Raw genomic sequence first — 20,041 nt, 5'->3', positions numbered from 1 at the left:
AGAGGCTGCCTGACTGGGATTGTCTAACTGCTGCACCAAAAGGCAGAGGCTGATCAGCACGGTGCCCCTCAGCGCTGGTGCAGGTCATTACGGCACCTGCTCCATCTGACCCCATCTCACCTCCTTGGTGAGCCTGTGGGATGGTCTCTATCCTGTGTGCATGGCTGAAGACAGGTGATTGCAGTATGGAAGTACTGGCATACTTGGGAGACACTGAAGTGGCTTGCAGGAAGCTATGTGATGACTTTCCTGTAAGTGCAAGATAGGGAAAGTCTCCTGAAGGCTCCTTTTGTGGTGTTTATGGGTCGTGGGTTTCTGCTCTGTGACAGCAGTTGGTAACTTTCTTTTTTGCAGAGATGTGGGGACTCTGAAGTCGTGGATGAGAAGGGCTCCATCTCTTCAGGCTCTCTCTCAGCAGCCAGTGCTCCTGTCTTTCAGGATGTCCTTATGCAGTTCCTTGACACACAAGCTCCTATGCTAAGTATGTAATAAGAACCTGTGGCCTCCCAGGTCTGGCCTTCCCTCTCCTGCAGTCTCTGAATTTGTGTGCTGTTCCCTTGTGTGAAGGGCTTGGTTGTGCCTCACTTCTCTCTCTAGATTCCTTGCAATCCAGATCATACCTTGAAAGCAGCCCCGAGGGGCAGATGGCAGAAAGATAATGCAAAACACTTCCCTTAACAGGGTGTTGGCCAAGAATAGATGAGTGCAGCTTAATGGGGAATGAATCTGGCTGAGAACTAGCAGCAGGTTTCTTACTAGTAAGTGACAAAGCTCTGGAGTAGTCTCAGTAGAAATACTGCAGACAGCTTAAGGGGGACAGGATAGAGCTCTGAATAATGCAGGCAACTTTTTGTGCACCCAGGAATGGCACTTGCAGGCTAAAATCCTGTATCTCTGGTCTGAGACTAACTGGAGACCTTTTGACTTGCTTAACTGACACCTGAAGCTGGGCTGTTCTGCTGCCATCTCCGAACCGTGTATCAGTCACTCACTGCGTGGGGATGTCTGGAAACACCTCCTCCAGTCCCGCTGGGCTGGAGTTGTTCAGCGTGTTGCAGCAGAGCTCTGACAGCCCTGCCTGTCCCTGCTGCCCTTTCAGCTGATCCTGGGAAGGAGAATGAGAAGGTGGAGTTCTTCAACCTGGTGCTGCTGTTCTGCGAGCTGATCCGCCACGACGTCTTCTCTCACAACATCTACATGTGCACGCTCATCTCCCGCGGGGACCTGGCCCTGGACGCCCACGGCCCGCGCCCGCCCTCCCCCTTCGATGACCCTGCTGAGGAGCACGACAGGAAGGAGGCAGAGGGGAGCAGTGGCATCAAGCTGGAGGTGAGAGCACAGGCACTGTGGCCCCTCTGTGCACGTCCCTGTGCTGTGCTGTTAGCAGCTTTGCAGCTTCCTTGCTGTCCCTGCTGGAGGATGTACCAGAGCCTTGTACCTTCCCCAACCTATTTCCTGAGTATTTTGGTTTCAGGAGTAGAAGGCTGTGTTCTAAGTAGCTGAAAAGGGCCTTCAGAGTGTAAGGGGTAGGCAGGAAAATCTTGCCCTGCTCAGAGCAGCATATTGGGAGGTACTGTGTGAGGCCTGCCCCTGGTGCTTGCAGTGTGTCAGGCTTCAGCTTGCCAGGTACTGTGGCTGTGCTGTTGCTGTCACGTTCCAGCATGGAGTGCTACAGTAAACTAACACTCTCTGTTCCCTGGTGCATCACTGAGATACAGAGCTGCTCTGTCTGTTTCCAGGACACAGGTCTTTCTGAGCCCATGGACATTGACCACAACTCCAGCATGCTCTTTGATGACATGGAGAAGACAGACTTTTCGGTACGTTCCTGCATTTTCTCCCTGCTGCTTGTGAGTAGGTCAGGGTGTTGTAGTGGGACCAGGGACTTGCTTTTGTCTGAGTACTTCCTCTCTGCCCTGGAGCTGCTACACTGGAAGTGGCTGGGCGGTAAAGCAGCCTGTAAAGGACCCTGTAAAAGGGTCCATGTAATCTGTTTATGCAGGTCAGGGTCCATCAGAGTAGAGCAAGTCCCAGTTGGTCATAGAATCACAGAATGCTAGGGATTGGAAGGAACCTCTGGGGATCATCCAGTCCAACCTCCTTGCCAGAGCAGGGTCACCCAGGGCAGAACACACAGGAACACATCCAGGTGGGTTTTGAAAGCCTGCAGAGAAGGAGACTCCACAGCCTCTCTGGGCAGCCTGCTCCAGGGCTCCAGCACCCTCACACCGAAGAAGTTTCTCCTCATGTTGAGGTGGAATTTCCTGTGATTGAGTTTGTCCATTGCCCCTCATCCTATCACTGGGTGTCACTGAAAAGAGCCTGGCTGCACCCTCCTGGCAGCCACCCTTCAGATACCTGTAGATGTGGAGATCTTTCACGCTCTGGCCACAGCCAGCCCAGTGTGTGGGCAGTGTGGGAAATGGATGACCCTGATAGCAGCAGAAGATTGGGAGTGACCAGTTGCAGTTAGCAGGGTTTTCTTGGTCACCTTGGAGAAGATGCAGGTCTGCTATCATCATGCTGCATGACCTCCTGTACTTGGTCAGTTTGTAGAGTTCTCATTATCTGTGTGCATAGCTCATGGCTGCAGGCTGCTCTGAGGCCCTGAGCAGTAAAAAGAGCTTGTGGTCGAAAGTCCCTCAGTCCCTCTGTTCCTGGAGCCACTGTTGGCCTGTGGGTGTGTGCTAAGCCAGGTGTCATGTGCAGAGCTATGTGGCTTTCCCATGGCTTCCCCAGCATCCTCACTTCTTCCATGGTGGTTGTCTCTGAAATCCTGAGTCTTATTTTACTTACTATACATTTCCTATTGTTTTTAACTCAGTGTACCACATGAACTGGGAGCACAAATGGGAGCAGTGGCTTAGCACATTGCATTGGGGAATTGCCCTAAGAGCTGGATGTTTCTGCAGCTCTTCCTGCTCCTTTTAGGCCTTCAGCAATCTGCACTATTGTGTGACTGTGTTCCCTAACTGCCTTGCCTTGTTCTTAACTCCTCCCTAGATGTTTTCTCCTCCAATGCACTGTGAATCTAAAGCCAGCCCTTCCCCTGAGAAAACAGACCCTGAGAAGGAAGCAAAGCCCCTGCTGAAGGATAAGTCTGTGGAAGGAATGCTGGCATCCCTGTACGACCAGCCTCGACACATTCAGTATGCCACACACTTTCCCATTCCCCAGGTATGAGACCTGCTCCCAGCTGCTGCCCTCTGGCTGCCTGGTGCTCTGGCCATGAGGCTGCTGGGTGAGAGCAGTACCCTGTGGTACTGCTGTGGGTGGGTGAGGAGCAGTCATGATTTCCTGCACTGATGCAGGAGCTGATCTCTTTAAGGTGCTTCCTTTCCCACAGCAGCTGCTGAGATGAGCTTTCCTTTTTTTGTGTTAAGGGGTTCATCTGTGTAACAGGACTGAAGCATTCAGTCTCATGGGTGCTGAGACACCTGTGTTTGGGTTGGGAAAGGCCTCTAAGAGTCCAACCGTCAACCCAACACCACCACGTTCCCAAGTCCCATGGCCACACGTTCCTTGAACACCACCAGGGATGGTGACTCTACCGCCTCCCAGGGCAGCCTGGTCCAATCCCTGACCACTCTTGCAGTGAAGAAAATTTCCCTAATGTCCAAGCTACGCCTCCCCTGGGGCTCCGTGAGGCCATTTCATCTCATCCTATCCCTTGGTACGAGGGAGAAGAGACCAACACCCATCCTGCTCCAACCTCCCCTCAGCCTCCTTCTGCAGACTAAATGACCCCAGTTCCTTCAGCTGCTCCTCTCCAGACCCTTCCTTAGCTTTGTTGCCCTTCTTTTAGATCTGCTTCAGCCATTCAATGTCCTTCTTGGAGTGAGGGCCCCAAAACTGAACCCATTACTCAAGGTGTGGCCTTACCAGTGCCCAAGGGGCCTGATCTCTTCCCTCCTCCTGCTGGCCACACCATTGCTGACCCAGGCCAGGATACTGGTGGCCTTCCTGGCCACCTGGGCACACCCTGGCTCATGCTCAGCTGCTGTCAACCAGCACCCCAGGGCTTTTCTGTCAGGCAGCTTTGCAGCCACTCTGCCCCTGGCCTGGAGCATTCATGGGGTGGTTGTGACCTAAGTGCAGGGCCTAGCACTTAGCGTTGTTAGACCTCATTCCATTTACCTCAGCCCATCAGTCCAGCTTGTCCAGATCCTTCTGTAGAACCTTCCTGTTCGTGACACCAAGCCTGGTGCCAGGCATTGATCTGCTGGCTCTTCCTGTTCATTCCCTCATGACCGCCCTCAGCTTGCGGGGTGTAGAGGAGAGCACTGCTTGTGCTCCAGACCCCTTAACCAGCCATCCCAAAGCCCTGAAGTCTCTCTTTGTTGCCTTTGGGCTTGTTGTTCCTTCAGCAGTGCCCACCTGAAGGAGCAATAGCGTTGTCTCTTGGTGCCCTAGGAGGAGTCCTGCAGTCACGAGTGCAACCAGCGGCTGGTGGTTCTCTTCGGGGTGGGGAAGCAGCGGGACGACGCTCGCCACACCATCAAGAAAATAACCAAAGACATTCTGAAAGTCTTGAACAGAAAGAGCACTGCAGAAACAGGTGAGGAGGCTTTGAGCCACTCCTTTCCAAAGGAGGAACACCTTTGCAGCTGGCTGAGTCCTTTGTCTGGCATCTGGCAGCGGAAGAATGTCACAGAGCCTGGAGTAAGTTGGGTCACTCGCTGAGAGTCTGCAGTGGTGCTCTATTCCCAGCCACAGCAACCAGCAAGTGACAGGGCTGGTCTCCTGCCAGCAGTATCTGTTTCACTGAACAGCTCTGCAGAAGAGGATTGACTCACATCCGGTTCAGAGCGAGACCCCAGCCAAAGCTTTGCTTTTTCAGATGTAATTTTCTTTACTTCTTGCACTGAGATCCTTGCACATGGAATAGAGGACTGTGCCTCTGCCTGTTTGGCAAAGGTTTTGATTGAATGTAGGTTGCTGTTGTGCTTGGGGCACCGCTCGCTGCAAGGGATGAGGAATTTGGGTAGTTGTGTCCAGATCTGACCTCCACTGACGCTGAATTTGGCTACAGTTCTTTTCCTGTCGTTCTGAAATGTGGCAGAGGGAGGATTCTTTCAAAGATGAGGTTCAATGACAAAGAAATGTGGAGGCCAAACATCTCCAGCCTAGAACATCTCTTCTCCTCAGGCAATCAATAACATCTAAACTGAGGAGGTGCTTTTCCAAGGAGCACCTTCACTTGGGATGAGCAAGGTGTTAACCCTCCTGTCAGTCCTTCCTCCGCAGCTGGCTGGTTTGGATTCAGTGTGGTCATCATCACTCGAGGGTCTGGGGCTCAGGCTTTTTTGCTGTGCTGCTTAGGAGGAGCTGATCTTGCTGAGGAACTGGCAGGTGTTGATGGCTGGTGTCTAATCCTCCTCTGATGAGGGAGGTAGCCTAATGCTGTTTTCTGATCCACCTTTGGTAGGTGGAGAGGAAGGCCAGAAGAGAAAAAAGAGCAAGCCAGAAGCATTCCCAACAGCTGAAGATATCTTTGCAAAGTTCCAGCACCTTTCTCACTTTGATCAGCACCAAGTCACATCTCAGGTATGGCACTTGCAAGACTTCTTGGGCCCAGACCGTCCCTTTGCGTTACTGGGAACAGCTTCCCGGCGCGCGGCGCCGCTGAGCTCCCTGTGCGGGGGCAGATGGCAGTCTCTGGTGCTTGCAGGTATCTCGCAACGTCTTGGAGCAGATAACCAGCTTTGCCTTGGGCATGTCCTACCACCTGCCTCTGGTGCAGCACGTGCAGTTCATATTTGACTTGATGGAGTACTCCCTCAACATCAGCGGCCTGATCGACTTCGCCATCCAGGTGAGTGCCGCCAGCTCCAACGCTTCCCGCGCAGGCCTTCCTCAGCCTGAGGGGCGGCAGGTCTGTGCTGCCCTAGCAGGGATCACCCTCTGGCCCACGTCGTGGAGGTGGTCAGATGAGGTGGCCCTTGCAGTGCCCCTGGGCTGCAGCTGTTGGGAGCAGGCTGGTTGTGGTAGTCTTGCATTCTGAGGGTTGTGCTTCCGGAGGCTTCAGGGCATCTCCAAAGGATTTCCGTCACGTCTCTGCCCCTGGCTGCAGCAAGGCCTTGTTCTGAGTGAGGGGGGGATCATATGTCTCTGGCAGCTCTCCCACCTTGCTCCCCTGGAAGGATCCTTGGCACATAGCTGCACAGGCTGCCTTCTGGATCCTGCTAAAATCCTCTTGCTGTTTCTGCAGCCTGTGCCAGGTGTCTCTGGAAGTTTTGCTGTGGCTGCTGACGGAATTGAGGCTGTTAGCCTTAAAAAGGGAGCTGAGTGAGCTTTATGCAGGACAGGATCTGCCAAGCAAGCTGTCTGCTGCTATCTGTGGCCATATCCCAAGCACTGACAGACCCTTATGCTGCCTGAGGGAGAAATTGTGCCTAAGTATGAAGCCCCAACTCTTCCAGGGGTACATCTCTAGGTCAAAAGTGCCTACCAGTCCCTTTGCTAGCGTGTCCTATAGACCATGGCTGTGGTGTGCCTGCTCCATTTCTGACCATACCTTACCCCTGTGGCTGTTGAAGGGTTTTTCTGTCATTGGGTGCAGTTGCTGAATGAACTGAGCGTGGTGGAGGCAGAACTGCTGCTGAAATCCTCCGACCTTGTTGGCAGCTACACCACCAGCTTGTGCCTGTGCATCGTGGCTGTGCTGCGGCACTACCACTCCTGCCTTATCTTGAACCAGGACCAGATGGCTCAGGTCTTTGAAGGGTAAGGGACTCTTCCCCTCGCTGTGTGGAAGGCAGCAGTGTATCTTCTGGGGGGTTGTGAGGGATGGATGTGTGTCCTACCTAAAAGTTAGCAGCTTTGTGCCCGAGGCTTCAGCTCAGAGAGTTTGAGGGGGATGGGATACGTTGCCCAGTGAGCACTGCTGCTGTGAGCTCAGGGGCATTTCTGTGTAATAAGGTTATTCCTTCAGTTTTTGTGTTGCTGCAGCAGTTTTTGTCTCTATACAGCCTGTGTGGGGTGGTGAAACATGGCATGAACCGCTCAGATGGCTCCTCAGCAGAGCGCTGTATCCTGGCCTATCTCTACGACCTCTACACCTCCTGCAGTCACCTTAAAAGTAAATTTGGGGAGCTCTTTAGGTGAGTCTGAGGCAGGTGGGATGCTGTGGGTGCTGAGCTTGGCTTAAGCTTTGCTTGTGATCTTGTTTGATGCTATTGTTCCTCCCAATGGGGAGCTGAAGTCTTGGGAGTAATGCCTGTTTACAGGCAGAAATGGCCCAGTGCATCACCTTGACTCATCATCATCATCATCATCATCATGTTGGTTTTGGTAAGCTTCTTTCAGTGGTCCTCTACACCTCCACAGCTCTGTTCTTACACTGTCCTTGCAGGACAGAAGTAGGGAGGTCTGGTTTTACCAATCTGTGATGACTGAGCAGTTCATTCTAAAGGTTGTTGTCTGCTTCTGTTCAGCTCCCTAACATCTGTGGACTGCTTCTGAACCTGCTTTGCTGGGTTCTGGGTTTGTTCTGCTCTGTTTTGCACTCCTTATCCTTGCTCTGCCCCTGTTGGCTCTTAAGGTTCTGCTCTGGTGATGTTGCCCCAAGGCTCTGTTGTGTGGGCTTACATTGTGGCCTTCTGCTCTTTGCTTCTCTTGGAAGCTGTTCCCCCATCAGATCCCTGTGAAGCTCCTCCCTGAGCAGCCTAGATCTGTGGAGGCCACAGATCTCCATGGTTTTTGCTTACCCCATCCTGTTAAAGGGTAATTCTCCTGACAACCCTGTGGTCCTGTGCAGTGCTTCACTGTGTCCTCTCCTGCAGTCCATGCTCCCTGCTGGTGTTCCTAGGGCAGGTGTGCTATAGGAATGTCTAACCCATGGTGTCACCTCCCCTTGAGGCACTGTAAGTGGCTTGTGCCTTCATATCAGGGGCTAGGGGCTGGGCTCCTGGCTGCTTTTAAAATCTCTGGACTGAATGGAGAGGCAGAGGGTCAGGAGAGCATTGGGTTGTTTGAAAGTGTCATCACACACACAGCAAGGAGAGACCTGTTAGTAGGCTGTTGAATAGCAACCCCTGGAATTTGTTCAGAGGAAAGGGAGTATCCTCTAGGAGACAAATGAGTGCCAGCTGCATGAGGTTCAGCAAGTCACAGGGTAAGGTCCTGCAGCTGGGCCAACCCCAGGCACCAATCCAGGCTGGGTGCAGAGTGGGTTGAGAGCAGCCCTGCAGAAAAAGCCTTGGGGGTGCTGGGTGCTGAGCAGCTCCCCAGGAGCCAGCAGTGCCTCCTGCTGCCCAGCAGGCAGCTGTGTACCAAGCTGCAGCCAGAGCAGGGTGGGCAGCAGGGCAGCAGAGGGGATTCTGCCCCTGGGCTCTGCTCTGCTCAGACCTCACCTCCACTCCTGCCTCCAGTTCTGGTGTCCCCAGCAGAAGGAGGACACAGAGCTGCTGGAATGATTGCAGAGGAGACCATAAAGATGACCCAAGGGCTGCAGCAGCTCTGCTGTGAGGCCAGGCTGAGGGAGCTGGGGCTGTGCAGCCTGGAGAGGAGAAGGCTTCAGGGGGACCTCAGAGCTGCTGCCAGGACCTGAAGGGATCCTGCAGGAAGCTGCAGAGAGACTTTTGCTGAGAGTGTCTGGAGCCAGGCCAAGGGGGAATGGTTTGAAGCTGAGGCAGAGCAGGGCTAGACTGGAGCTGAGGAAGAAGTTCTTCAGTGTGAGGGTGGTGAGACTCTGGCACAGGCTGCCCAGGGAGGCTGTGGCTGCCTTTTCCCTGGAGGTGTTCAAGGCCAGGCTGGATGAGGCCTTACACAGCCAAGTGTAGTTGAGAGGTGTCCCTGCCTGTGGCAGGGGGGTTGGAGTAGGTGATCACTAAGGTTCCCTCCAACCTGAGCCCTTCTGTGATTCTATGAAGAGGTTGGAGGCCTCCAACTGGGGAGTGGGAAAGAGTATTTTGAGGGTGATCACTCCCTGAGGCATCCCAGAGGGCTCTGCTGGTGTTTGTGCTGTTCTACTCGTGGGAAGTCATGAGTGATGATAGCAAAACTGTGTTCCTAGGTGACCCTGCTTTGGCAGGATGGTAATGATCTGATGATCTCTGGAGGTCCATTCCAACCCCTGCCATTCTGTGACTCTCTGGTGTATTAGTAGAAGCCAGCTGCAGTTTGTTGCAGGAGGATGCAGTGATGGTGAGCAGGTGATAAGCTGGCAGGTGAAGTTCAGTGCTGTTAAACACTAAGTAATGCAGGTGGGATTGTCTTTGTTCCCTTCTGAACTCCATGCAGGGATGGATGTCTGCTACCAGCTGGGTAAAGGATCTTGGAGCTCTGTAATTGAAATACAGACCTGTAACTGAAAATGTCATCATAGTGGTCAGGACTAGTCAAAAAGGAAAACAATGTTAGAAATGTTTGGGGGGAAATGGAAAACAGATCAGAGAGCATCTCTGGGCCACTGTTTAAGCCCTGGTGCAATTGTGCTTCCCTGTTTGGGGGCCTGGACTTCAAAAAGCCTCTCAAGGAGTTGGCCCCAAAGGAGGGGATCGATGAGACCAGAGTTTGGAAGTGACTTCTGAGGAACTGAATCTCCTCCCCACAGAAGAGGAGGGCTGAGAAGGAGTGATAGAAGTTTGTAAGGTTCTGGTTGGTATGGAAAATAAAGTGAGTGTTCAGTGTCTCACAAGGCAGGGACAAAAGGGAGTGAGCAGAAAATGGCAAGAGGTAAGCTCAGAACAATAGACCAAACCTCCTCATTTTCATGATTAACATGGAACTCGCTCCATGGTGTGAAGGTCCAGAAACCACTGGCTTCAAAAAGCAGGTGGACAAATGTAGGATTTGAAAGTGTTGAGGAGATCATTTTCTTTATCTCCGAGCATCTGTGAGCCCTGAGTTGCAGCAGGGCAGAGAGTGGTGCTGAAGCAGCATTACCTTGATCTTAAAGTCCCTTTAGGTGTCAGCTGTTGTGACACCGAGGGCTGGGTTAGGTGTTTCCATATCGCCCTGGAGCAGCCATTCCTATGCTGTGTCCACTAAACCTGTGGAAACTCCCAGGTGCTTGCACAACAAAGAATCAGCTTCACTCTTTCAGGAGAGGCTTGGCTGGTACTTTCCACGCAGGCTTGCCCAGGAAGGGCCTGTCTGGCACAGGGCTGCTTTGCTCAGAGTCCAGCACAAGCTGACTTCTGTGTTCCTGCTCTCTCTTTGCTTTCCTGTTAAGTGACTTCTGCTCCAAGGTGAAGAACACCATCTACTGCAATGTTGAGCCCTCTGACTCCAACATGCTATGGGAACCAGAGTTCATGATTGACACTATTGAAAATCCATCTGCACATAACTTCACCTACACCAACCTGGGCAAGAGCCTCAATGAGAACCCAGCCAACCGCTACAGTTTTGTCTGTAATGCACTTATGCACGTGTGTGTGGGACACCATGACCCAGACAGGTGAGACACAGGACTTGCATGGCTGTCCTGAGATAGTAAAATCAGAGAATTGTTAGGGCTGGAAGGGACCTCAAGGATCAGCCAGTTCCAACCTGCCTGCCATGGGCAGGGACACCTCACGCTACAGCAGGTTGCTCACAGCCACATCCAGCCTGGCCTTAAAATCCTCCAGGGATGAGGCGTCCACCACCTCCCTGGGCAACCTGTGCTAGGCTCTCACCACCCTCATGGGGAAGAATTTCACAGAACAAAGATCAAGTGAGCTTTTGCCCTTCTGCTTCACAGGAGGCTTCTGTCCTCCCTGAGCTCCTAACTGATTTCTTCATAACATCCAATCTGAATCTACCCATTTCTACCCAAATCTTTAGGTGAGGGGAAGAAGTCTCTGGAGACTTTGAAAACCCACCTGGGCACATTGCTGTGTGACCTGCCCCTAGGTGACCCTGCTCTGGCAGTGGGGTGGGACTCGACATCCAGAGGTCTCTTCCAACCCCGAGCATTCCATGGTTGTGTGAAAGCCAGTAACCATTCTTTGACTGTCCTTGGGTGTGAGGAAGGAGCCCAGGCTAGGATCCCTTAGAGCCTCACTGACCTGACAGCATGCAGGAGTCTCAAAGCTGACCCTCTGCTGTGTCCCTGGTTTGTCTGGCAGGGTGAACGACATCGCTATCCTGTGCGCCGAGCTCACCGGCTACTGCAAGTCCCTGAGCGCCGAGTGGCTGGGAGTGCTCAAAGCCCTCTGCTGCTCCTCCAACAACGGCACCTGCGGCTTCAACGATCTGCTCTGCAATGTTGATGCAAGTGCAAACGTTCAGAAGGGGGAAATGAATTGAAGCAGGAGTGGGAGAAGGCAGGAATGAAGAAGGGGTGGAAGCTTTGGCTTCTAAGGACAGGGGAAAGGCTCTGAGTGCTGGGGCGGCACTTCGGTGTTTGTCGCAGCCAGGGCTGATCGTGGACACTGACCTGGGGTTATGGGCCCTTCTCCCCCCACCTCCTGGGCAAGCTGACAAATTGCTGCCAGGGGAAATGAGGCTGTTGTGTTCACTGGCTGATCTCCTCTCTTCCAGGTCAGTGACTTATCTTTCCATGACTCCCTGGCCACCTTTGTTGCCATTCTGATAGCCCGGCAGTGCTTGCTGCTGGAGGACCTGATCCGCTGTGCTGCTATCCCCTCACTCCTCAACGCTGGTAAGTGCACCCCTGCAGCAAGCTGGCCTTGGGGCTCAGTTTGGGCCTGAAGGCCTGTGCTGCACAGACACCTTGTGAACCTTGTCCCTGTGAAATGTGCCTGCAATGCTTCTGTCGTAGTGTGGCGCTGAAGAATTCAGCACTTTGCTTTGGAGAGTTTCTGGCCTTTTGGCTTTTATTAGAAGCTGCTTGTGCTAAGGTTTGTCAGTGTTCTGCTCTCTGCACTTTGTGTGCAAGCTGAAATTGGCACTGGAAGATGTTACCAGCCATGCTGTCTGACCAGTGCAGTCAGCTCTGACCTGCAGCAGTGCCACCTCTGACTGCTCATATGCTTCAGCTAAGCATTTTGCTGGCTGACCAATTGGGCCTACGGCACCGGGCTCACTCTGCCTTGACTCTGCCATCAGCCTTCCTAGCTTTGCTTTGGGGGCTGCAACATCCAGCCCCTGACAGGGTGAAACTGGAAAGGTGGAGCAGCAGAATGCAGTTCATGTCACTGGGGATGGTACTGATGGGTTTGCTCACTTGCCTGTTAATTGCTGCACATGCACCACATTTGTAAACAGAACTAGGCTGCTGCAGCTTCTCCACTGGGCTGCTCTGGGGCAGTGCACTGTGAATAGCTGTTGGACTGAGTCAGCTGTCCCAGTGCTTTAGACCTCTCAGCTGACTGTTTTCTTTACACAGCCTGTAGTGAGCAGGACTCTGAACCAGGAGCACGTCTGACCTGCCGGATTTTGCTCCATCTGTTTAAGACTCCACAGCTGAACCCATGCCAGCAAGATGGCAGTAAGTGAATGAAAGTAGAGCTTTTCTTTGTCGTGGAAGTACTGAGGCTCATGAACCTCAAGAAAGAGATGCTGGACCCTATGTTTAGAGATCATGACCTGCTGCTTGTGAATAACAGCTTTCTGCAGAGGACAAAGGACAATATCCTTTCATTTATGTCACTCCATGGCAGCTAGGCATGTTGGGAAGGAGGCCTTCAGAGGCAGGAAACCAGCCAGCAGAGGTGGCCTTGCTGTCACTAAGCCATTAGAGTAATGATCACTCCTTTTTTTGTGTCTTGAGCTTTGTACAGCCTCTTAACTCGATGCCAGAAGCTGCTATTTACAGCGCTCTCTTTTTTTGCCTGATGATGGAAGCAGTCCAGGAAGTGCTGTTCTTGGCTCCTCATCAGTATCCTGATAGCTCAGATCTCTCAACCCAGCCTGTGTTCTAGGTGAGGGTTCTGCTGGAGCACAGGGCTGGTGGCAGAGCCTGTGCTCAGCACTTGGATTTCACGGTTCAGCTCTCGCGGTGCGCTCACAAAACTTCATTGCGTTGACCCTGTGTTACAGCTGGGAGAAGGCCTGGCATCAGGATGCCCTGTGCTGGATTCCAAGCAAGGGCTAGCACAGAAGTTAGGCAGCTCTGGAGCTCTCATCTCTCTCTCTTGCTGAGCACTGCCCTTCCCCACTGTCCTCTCTGCAGACAAGCCCACGGTGGGAATCCGCTCCTCCTGTGACCGGCACTTACTGGCAGCGTCCCAGAACCGCATTGTGGATGGGGCAGTCTTTGCAGTGCTGAAGGCTGTCTTTGTTCTAGGTAGGCACCTCTCTTGGCCTGAAGCTGCAAGAATGTGTGCTGTGGGCCTGGCAGAGAGACCCTGAGTTGTATGTGTTGCCTGGACAGAAGACCAGAGAAAGTCTCCTTTGGTGGATGTGTGGCTTGTCTGAAGGCCTTGGGTTGAGCTGTCAGAGTGATTTGTATCTCTTGGCTGCAGGAGATCACTGAGTTTGCAAAAACTCAAGGTGTTTGGTGGGCCAGGCTTTGGGTTTAGCATTGATAATTAAGTGATGCTTGTGCTTTCCTTACAGGAGATGCAGAACTGAAAGGCTCTGGCTTTTCCCACCCTGGGGGTGTGGATGATCTCATGGATGATGAGCTGGGCACCAGGAAGGCTGGTGGTCGGGTCGTAACTGTAGAGACAGCTAGCTTGGATATTTATGCCAAGTATGTACTGAGGAGCATATGTCAGCAGGTGAGTCTGTCCCATCTGTAGGGTAGTCCTTACCCCTTGTGAGACTTTCTGCAGGTTGGCTTTGGCAGGCATTTCTTTGAAAGGTTCATCAGGAACCTGTGATGGTGCTGAGGGTTGTTCTCCATCAGCAAAAAATGGACAAACAATTGTCCAGAACTAGGTGATACAGGGGGCAGGGGCTGTACCTCCCCTTTGTTCTGGCAGCAGCATAGGCCTCCTGTCCAAGGAGGGGAGTGCTGGAAGTTGTCTGCCGAGATGTGTGCTGGAGGCTGAGAAGATAAGCATGAAAAAGACAGGTTGTTGAAGTGCTAAATGGTACCTTTCAGAATGCAGCTTGCAGCTGGGCTGGTAATGTATCCCTGAGCTTTGCAGCATCCTGTGCAGTCAATTAAAGGAACGACAACAAAGCCCCTTGGCTTAGCCTGAGCTGACAGCTGACAGTTCCTTTGTGGAATAGTGGCATTTGAGGAATTGAAACCTGGCTAAAAAGGTATCTAGCTGCTGAATGGAGTGGTTCTTACCACTCCTGAATGAAAATGGGTGTTGAAGGGTGTCCTTGGCCTTGGTTGCAAGTTTATGCTGTCCAGAGGAAAGATGTAGAGTTGCCATTTGAAATCAGAGGACAAGCCCTTAGCTCTGTGTTGTGCTCATGCTTCCTTGTGCTGTCAATCAGCTGCCCAGGGAGGCAGCAGGGTACCAGCCCAGCAAACAACTGGAGGCACCTGCTGGAGAGCATCAATTCAGCATCCCTGGTGTTACTGAAAGCAGGCTGTGGCATTAACAGAAGCAGAGATTCCCTTGCTGGTCTCAGTCTGCTCAGGAAGGACTCACAGTAGGTAGAAGGTCTGTGTAGAGGGAGGAGCAGTTTGTGGCAGCGCTGCTTAGGCAGGAGTGAGTGTTCCAGTATACACCAGTGAGTAGCACCAGCACTGGCCCACTGCTCCTGCAGGGTTACTGCAGCTGTTAAGGGCTCATAAAGTGATGTGTTTAGTATTAGCACCTCCAGTGTAAGCAGTGGATGCTCACTGCAGAACTCTCACTGGCAGTGCTGAAGTGTCTGCAGGATGTCTTCAACAACAGGTGGTGATTTCTCCAACTCAGAAAGTTGTGTTGCATATCCAGGATATATTTTATAACAGACTTCATGAGGGGGTGGGGAAAAGGAGCAGAGTATGGAATTAAGATAAAGATTTGTTAGGGGAAGATGGTTGCTGGTCTGCCCTTGCATTAGTCTGATGAAATTATTGTAATGGTGACTGGCCTTTTGGAAAGGCTGAGTGCACAGAGCTGTAGGAAGCAAGACAGAGACTTGAGTTAAAGGTACTTACCTGAATCTGGTGATGGGAATGGAAGAGGTCTCCACAAGGCTTGGAAAAGACATTTTCAATGCAGTCATGTAAGGAGGCAGGGGAGGAGCTCTGGTTGGGTAACATGAATCCTGGGGAGGGGGCTGTTTTGTAAAGAAACACTGCAGAGAGAGTAGAGTAGAACAGAATAGAGTTAAACAGACCAGGTTGAAAAAGACCTCTGAGATAAGTCCAACCTATCACCCAGCACCATCTGATCAACTAAACCATGGCACCAAGTGCCTCATCCAGTCTCCTCTTAAACACCTCCAGGGATGGTGACTCCACCACCTCCCTGGGCAGCACATTCCAAAGGTCAATCTCTCTTGCTGGGAAGAATTTCTTCCTCACATCCAGCCTAAACTTCCCCTGGCACAGCTTAAGACTGTGTCCTCTTGTTCTGCTGCTGGTTGCCTGGGAGAAGAGACCAATCCCCACCTGGCTACAGCCTCCCTTCAGGTAGTTGCAGACAGCAGTAAGGTCTCTCTTGAGCCTCCTCTTCTCCAGGCTAAGCAACCCCAGCTCCCTCAGCCTCTCCTCACAGGGCTGTGCTCCAGACCCCTCCCCAGCTTTGTTGCCCTTTTCTGGACACCTTCCAGCAGCTCAACATCTTTCCTAAACTGAGGAGCCCAGAACTGGACACAGGACTCAAGGTGTGGCCTAACCAGTGCTGAGCACAGGGCAGAAAGACCTCCCTGCTCCTGCTGGCCACACTATTGCTGATGCAGGCCAGGATGCCATTGGCCTTCTTGGCCCCCTGGGCACACTGCTGGCTCATGTTTGGCCTACTGTCAACCAGCACCCCCAGGTCCCTCTCTGCCTGGCTGCTCTCAGCCACTCTGCCCCCAGCCTGTAGCTCTGCCTGGGGTTGCTGTGGCCAATGTGCAGCACCTGGCACTTGGATGTGTTCAGTCTCATGCCCTTGGACTCTGCCCATCTGTGCAGCCTGGCAAGGTCCCTCTGCAGAGCTCTCCTACCCTCTGACAGATCAACTCCTGCCCCCAGCTTGCTGTCATCTGCATCAGAGAGAGACTAGAAGTCCCTCAAGGGTGAAGACTGCAGTTGATTTGATACTTACTTGTGAGATCATACCAATACAGTGGGTGAGGAGTAGAGTTTGAATTCTTGTAGGAAGCTGGGCAAGTGACTTGAAAAAGAGTCTTCCCAAGGACATGCATGAAGTTCCAGGAGATCATGGTAGTGCTGAAGGGGAGAACTACCACAGGCGTGGGAGAAGCTACCAGGTCACGTGTACTGGCAGAGCAGGAGCTTCATCTGGGATGAAGATGGAGGCTGTGGTTTCCCAAGGGTTTCAAACCAGATTCAGCCTTCTGGTCTTGGTGCTGCAGTCAGTGCCTGGAGTGCTGTCTGCTGCTTCCTGAGCTGCATCCTCAGCTCCTCTGCTTGCTGCTTTTCAGCAGAATAACTCCACAGTCAGGAGTGCTCTGCAGTTGCAGAGGTGCTTGTCTAGAAGTCCTCTGCAGCTCTGAATTTCAGGAATTGGCCTGATTGATTGTCAATTTGAAAAAGTCCTGCAGGTGAACCTTTGCAAATGGTGTGAAGGAGAACCTGCCTCATGTTTGCTTTGGAAACTGCTGCTGTTGCTGTCATACACTTAGGGACCACCACCTGGAACTGGGAGGCTGACAGCTGTACTTTTGTGTGTCTTCCTGTCATGATTTGTGACTTCATGAATGCCTTGTGTCCAGTCACAGATTGCAATGGGTTGGAAGGGACCCTCAAAAGTCATCTTGTCCAATGCCTCTGCAGGCAGCAGGGACAGCTCCAGCTAGAGCAGGCTGCACAGGGACACAGCCAGGCTGAGCTTGAATGGCTCCAGGGATGGAGCCTCAAGCACCTCCCTGGGCAGCCTGTGTCTCCCCACCCTCCCTGTGCAGAGCTTCCTCCTGATGTCCAACCTACCTCTGCCCTGCTCCACTTTCAAACCATTGTTCCTTGGCCTATCCCCACAGTCGCTCCCCAGCCTGCCTGCACCTCCCCTGCAGGTATTGAAATGCAGCTCTCAGGTCTCCCTGGAGCCTTCTCTTCTGCAGGCTGCACAGCCCCAACTCTCCCAGCCTGTCCCCACAGCAGAGGCTCTCCAGACCTCTGATCATCCTTGCGGCTTCCTTTTGATCCTCTCCATCAGGTCCATGTCTCTTGCAAGTGAGGTCTCAGCAGAGCTGAGCAGAGGGGCAGAATCACCTGTCTTGACCTGCTGGTCAGTTGTGTCTCTTTGCAGACTTTGGGAAGTCAAGTCATTGGCTTTCAGGGAGGACAGCAGTATGTTTTCCATCACTGAGAAGTAAAGGCCATGCTTTTCCTGAAGACATGGTCTAGCTCAGCCTTTGCTCCAGCCCTGGATGATTTCATTTAGGACAGCTCCAAGGCTTTGTTCTGCAGGAAACAGATGAAATTATTTTAAGTGATCCCTTCTGATCTTTTGAGCCAAAGCAGCAGTGTTGATGGAGCCTGGACCTGGCAGTGGCTGTGTACTGTAAATCATCCCAGTACTTCACGAGGAGAGGCAGCAGCTACCGGGCTTCACCACTGCTGCCTTGCCAGAGCTGATCTTCCCTCTGTTGTGATTGCTGTGCCTGGCACTTGCTGAGTCAGGAGAGTATAGCTCAAGAAGAGAAGAGGTTATCAGGCATAACTGCCTGCTGATAAGGATCTTGGGAGTTGGATGTGTGCCCTGCCTCTCTCTGAGGCTGGAAGCAGGGGTGCTGGTTTGGGGTCGGACATCGGTTTGACTCTGCCTTTGTCTCGCAGGAGTGGGTAGGTGAGCGATGTCTGAAGTCCCTCTGTGAAGACAGCAATGACTTGCAGGACCCTGTGCTGAGCAGCACCCAGGCCCAGAGGCTGATGCAGCTGATTTGTTACCCACACCGGCTGCTGGACAACGAGGAAGGAGAAAATCCTCAGCGGCAGCGGATCAAGCGGATCTTACAGGTGCGAGCTCCTGGCAGCAGCTGAGCGCCCCAGGAACTGCCCAGTGTAGCACTGGAGTGGGGTTATCCAAAATGCAGCCCTCTGAGGGGCCTGAAGCTCATTATCCTGGGAGCTGAGCACATGGGTGGATGTGGTTTGAGATAAGGACTCATGAAGTGTGCATGTGTGTGTTGTAGAATCTGGACCAGTGGACTATGAGGCAGTCCTCGCTGGAGCTGCAGCTCATGATTAAGCAGACGGCAAGCAACGTGAGTTTCTGCTCAGAGACACTCAGCAGGGATGGGTACTGCCTGTGGTGCAGTGGCTGCTTCTGAGGCAGTGAGGAGGTGGCCTGGAAGAAGTGGGAGTAGGGAGAAAATAAACAAAGACAGGGCAGGTGGCAAACTGAGTTTGCAGAGGGTTGTGCTGAAGCCTGCAGGCTCTGTCAGTGGGTGCTCTCTCAGGATGATTTGGCTGTCTTTTCCTCCCTCTTTCCAGGAGATGAACTCCTTGTTAGAAAATATAGCCAAGGCCACCATTGAGGTGTTCCAGCAGTCAGCAGAGACCAGCTCTGCTAGCTCAGCTGGCAATGGAGTCAACAACATCAGTAGCTCAGCGAGTGCTACACCTGCCAGCAACAAATCCAAGCCCATCCTCAGGTGGGTGCAGTCCCAGCACGCAGCTGCCTGTGGGACAGGTCTGAATCACAGGCTGGGTTCCAAACTGCTTTTTTCTCCTGTGTTGTGGTAGCTCCCTGGAGAGGTCAGGAGTGTGGCTGGTGGCTCCTCTGATTGCCAAACTTCCAACATCAGTGCAGGGCCACGTGCTGAAAGCCGCTGGAGAGGAGCTGGAGAAAGGACAGCACCTGGGGTCATCGTCCCGCAAAGAGCGGGACCGGCAGAAGCAGAAGAGGTGAGTGCTGGGGACGGGCCGCGCCTGCTGGCTGCCCCCAGCCTGGCAGCGCAACTCCCTCGCTCTTCTCCCTGCAGCATGTCCCTCCTGAGCCAGCAGCCATTTCTGTCACTGGTGCTAACATGCTTGAAAGGACAGGACGAGCAGCGGGAAGGCCTCCTGACCTCTCTGTACAGTCAAGTCCAGCAGGTAGGTGTCTTGCTTCTCCCCTCACTTTCTTGCAGGGCTTGCTCCTTCAGCGGGCAGGCTGTTGGGCATGCCCTCCAGGGTGCGGTTGGGTTGCATGCTGTAAGGCAAAGATCTTACCCTGCTTAGCACAGGGTGCTTGAGCTGACCATTTCTGGGCAGTGGGCAGCAGCAGCTGTCCTGTGAACTGCAGCATGCAGCTCATGAGGTCTGTCCTCTTCCGATGCCTTAGATCGTTACCAACTGGCGTGAGGATCAGTACCAAGACGACTGCAAAGCCAAGCAGCTGATGCACGAGGCCCTGAAACTGCGGCTGAATTTGGTGAGTGGGTGCAGAGAGCGCTGAACCACACACACGTGGGAGGGGCTATGTGTGTCCTGAGGCAAGGAAAGGAGAGGCATTTGTGCTCCTTCCAGGTCTTGAGCCCTGAGTGGGATAGCATGCATGGGGAGATGAAATCCACAGCCTCGGTCTCTCTGGGATGTGCCTTCTCATTTCAATGCCCTTGCAGTGCATAGCACTGCTACCTGTGTCCCAGGTTTGTCCTGCAGCCTCCTTCAGCTCTCATCTGGAGTGACTGTAGCACAGAAGTTGCTCTGGGTTTGTTCCCTTGCTCGCTTCTCAGTGTTTGTCCGTGGTGTCCTTGTGGCTGAGCTGCTTTTCTCTGCCAGGTGGGGGGAATGTTCGACACGGTTCAGCGCAGTACGCAGCAGACAACGGAATGGGCTGTGCTCCTCCTGGACATCATCAGCAGTGGCACCGTGGACATGCAGTCAAACAAGTAACTTCCTGGCTGACTTCTGATCCATACCCCTCCCAAAGGAGGCAGTCATTAGCATGGGCCCTTTTCTCATGTGAATTAGCTGTCTCTAGAGCAGCTGTCAGAAGTACTGTGACAGCCAAGAGAGACTTCAGAGTAATAGCAGCCAACAGCCTAGGTCCTAGTATCCAAATGCACTCTGATGTATCCAGAGCAAACCTGGCTTTCCAGATGCAGGGGAGAGCTGGGTCTGGACCTGCTTTCTGGAGAAGCTGAATGGATAGACAGG

General features: G+C 52.9%; 1 protein-coding gene across 2 annotated transcripts in view; it reads left to right on the top strand.

The window, feature by feature from the left end:
• The window catches only part of MED12 (mediator complex subunit 12), a 45,028-nt gene that overhangs the window by 13,020 nt on the left and 11,967 nt on the right, over positions 1–20,041 (top strand). For both annotated transcript variants that reach the window (XM_054169784.1, XM_054169783.1), the window contains exons 12-33: positions 355–481; positions 1,100–1,329; positions 1,740–1,820; positions 3,004–3,177; positions 4,414–4,558; positions 5,429–5,547; positions 5,672–5,815; positions 6,563–6,726; positions 6,972–7,103; positions 10,178–10,405; positions 11,058–11,202; positions 11,473–11,593; positions 12,281–12,382; positions 13,067–13,180; positions 13,453–13,616; positions 17,735–17,914; positions 18,091–18,162; positions 18,392–18,552; positions 18,644–18,805; positions 18,883–18,994; positions 19,224–19,313; positions 19,664–19,773. In XM_054169784.1, coding sequence (XP_054025759.1) covers positions 355–481; positions 1,100–1,329; positions 1,740–1,820; positions 3,004–3,177; positions 4,414–4,558; positions 5,429–5,547; positions 5,672–5,815; positions 6,563–6,726; positions 6,972–7,103; positions 10,178–10,405; positions 11,058–11,202; positions 11,473–11,593; positions 12,281–12,382; positions 13,067–13,180; positions 13,453–13,616; positions 17,735–17,914; positions 18,091–18,162; positions 18,392–18,552; positions 18,644–18,805; positions 18,883–18,994; positions 19,224–19,313; positions 19,664–19,773 — 3,077 coding nt within the window. The remainder of the gene's footprint in view (positions 1–354; positions 482–1,099; positions 1,330–1,739; positions 1,821–3,003; positions 3,178–4,413; positions 4,559–5,428; positions 5,548–5,671; positions 5,816–6,562; positions 6,727–6,971; positions 7,104–10,177; positions 10,406–11,057; positions 11,203–11,472; positions 11,594–12,280; positions 12,383–13,066; positions 13,181–13,452; positions 13,617–17,734; positions 17,915–18,090; positions 18,163–18,391; positions 18,553–18,643; positions 18,806–18,882; positions 18,995–19,223; positions 19,314–19,663; positions 19,774–20,041) is intronic.

The sequence above is a fragment of the Dryobates pubescens genome, chromosome 18 (genome assembly GCF_014839835.1).
Source record: "Dryobates pubescens isolate bDryPub1 chromosome 18, bDryPub1.pri, whole genome shotgun sequence".
NCBI classification, from domain to species: domain Eukaryota; kingdom Metazoa; phylum Chordata; class Aves; order Piciformes; family Picidae; genus Dryobates; species Dryobates pubescens.
This window is presented reverse-complemented; position numbering and strand designations above follow the sequence as displayed.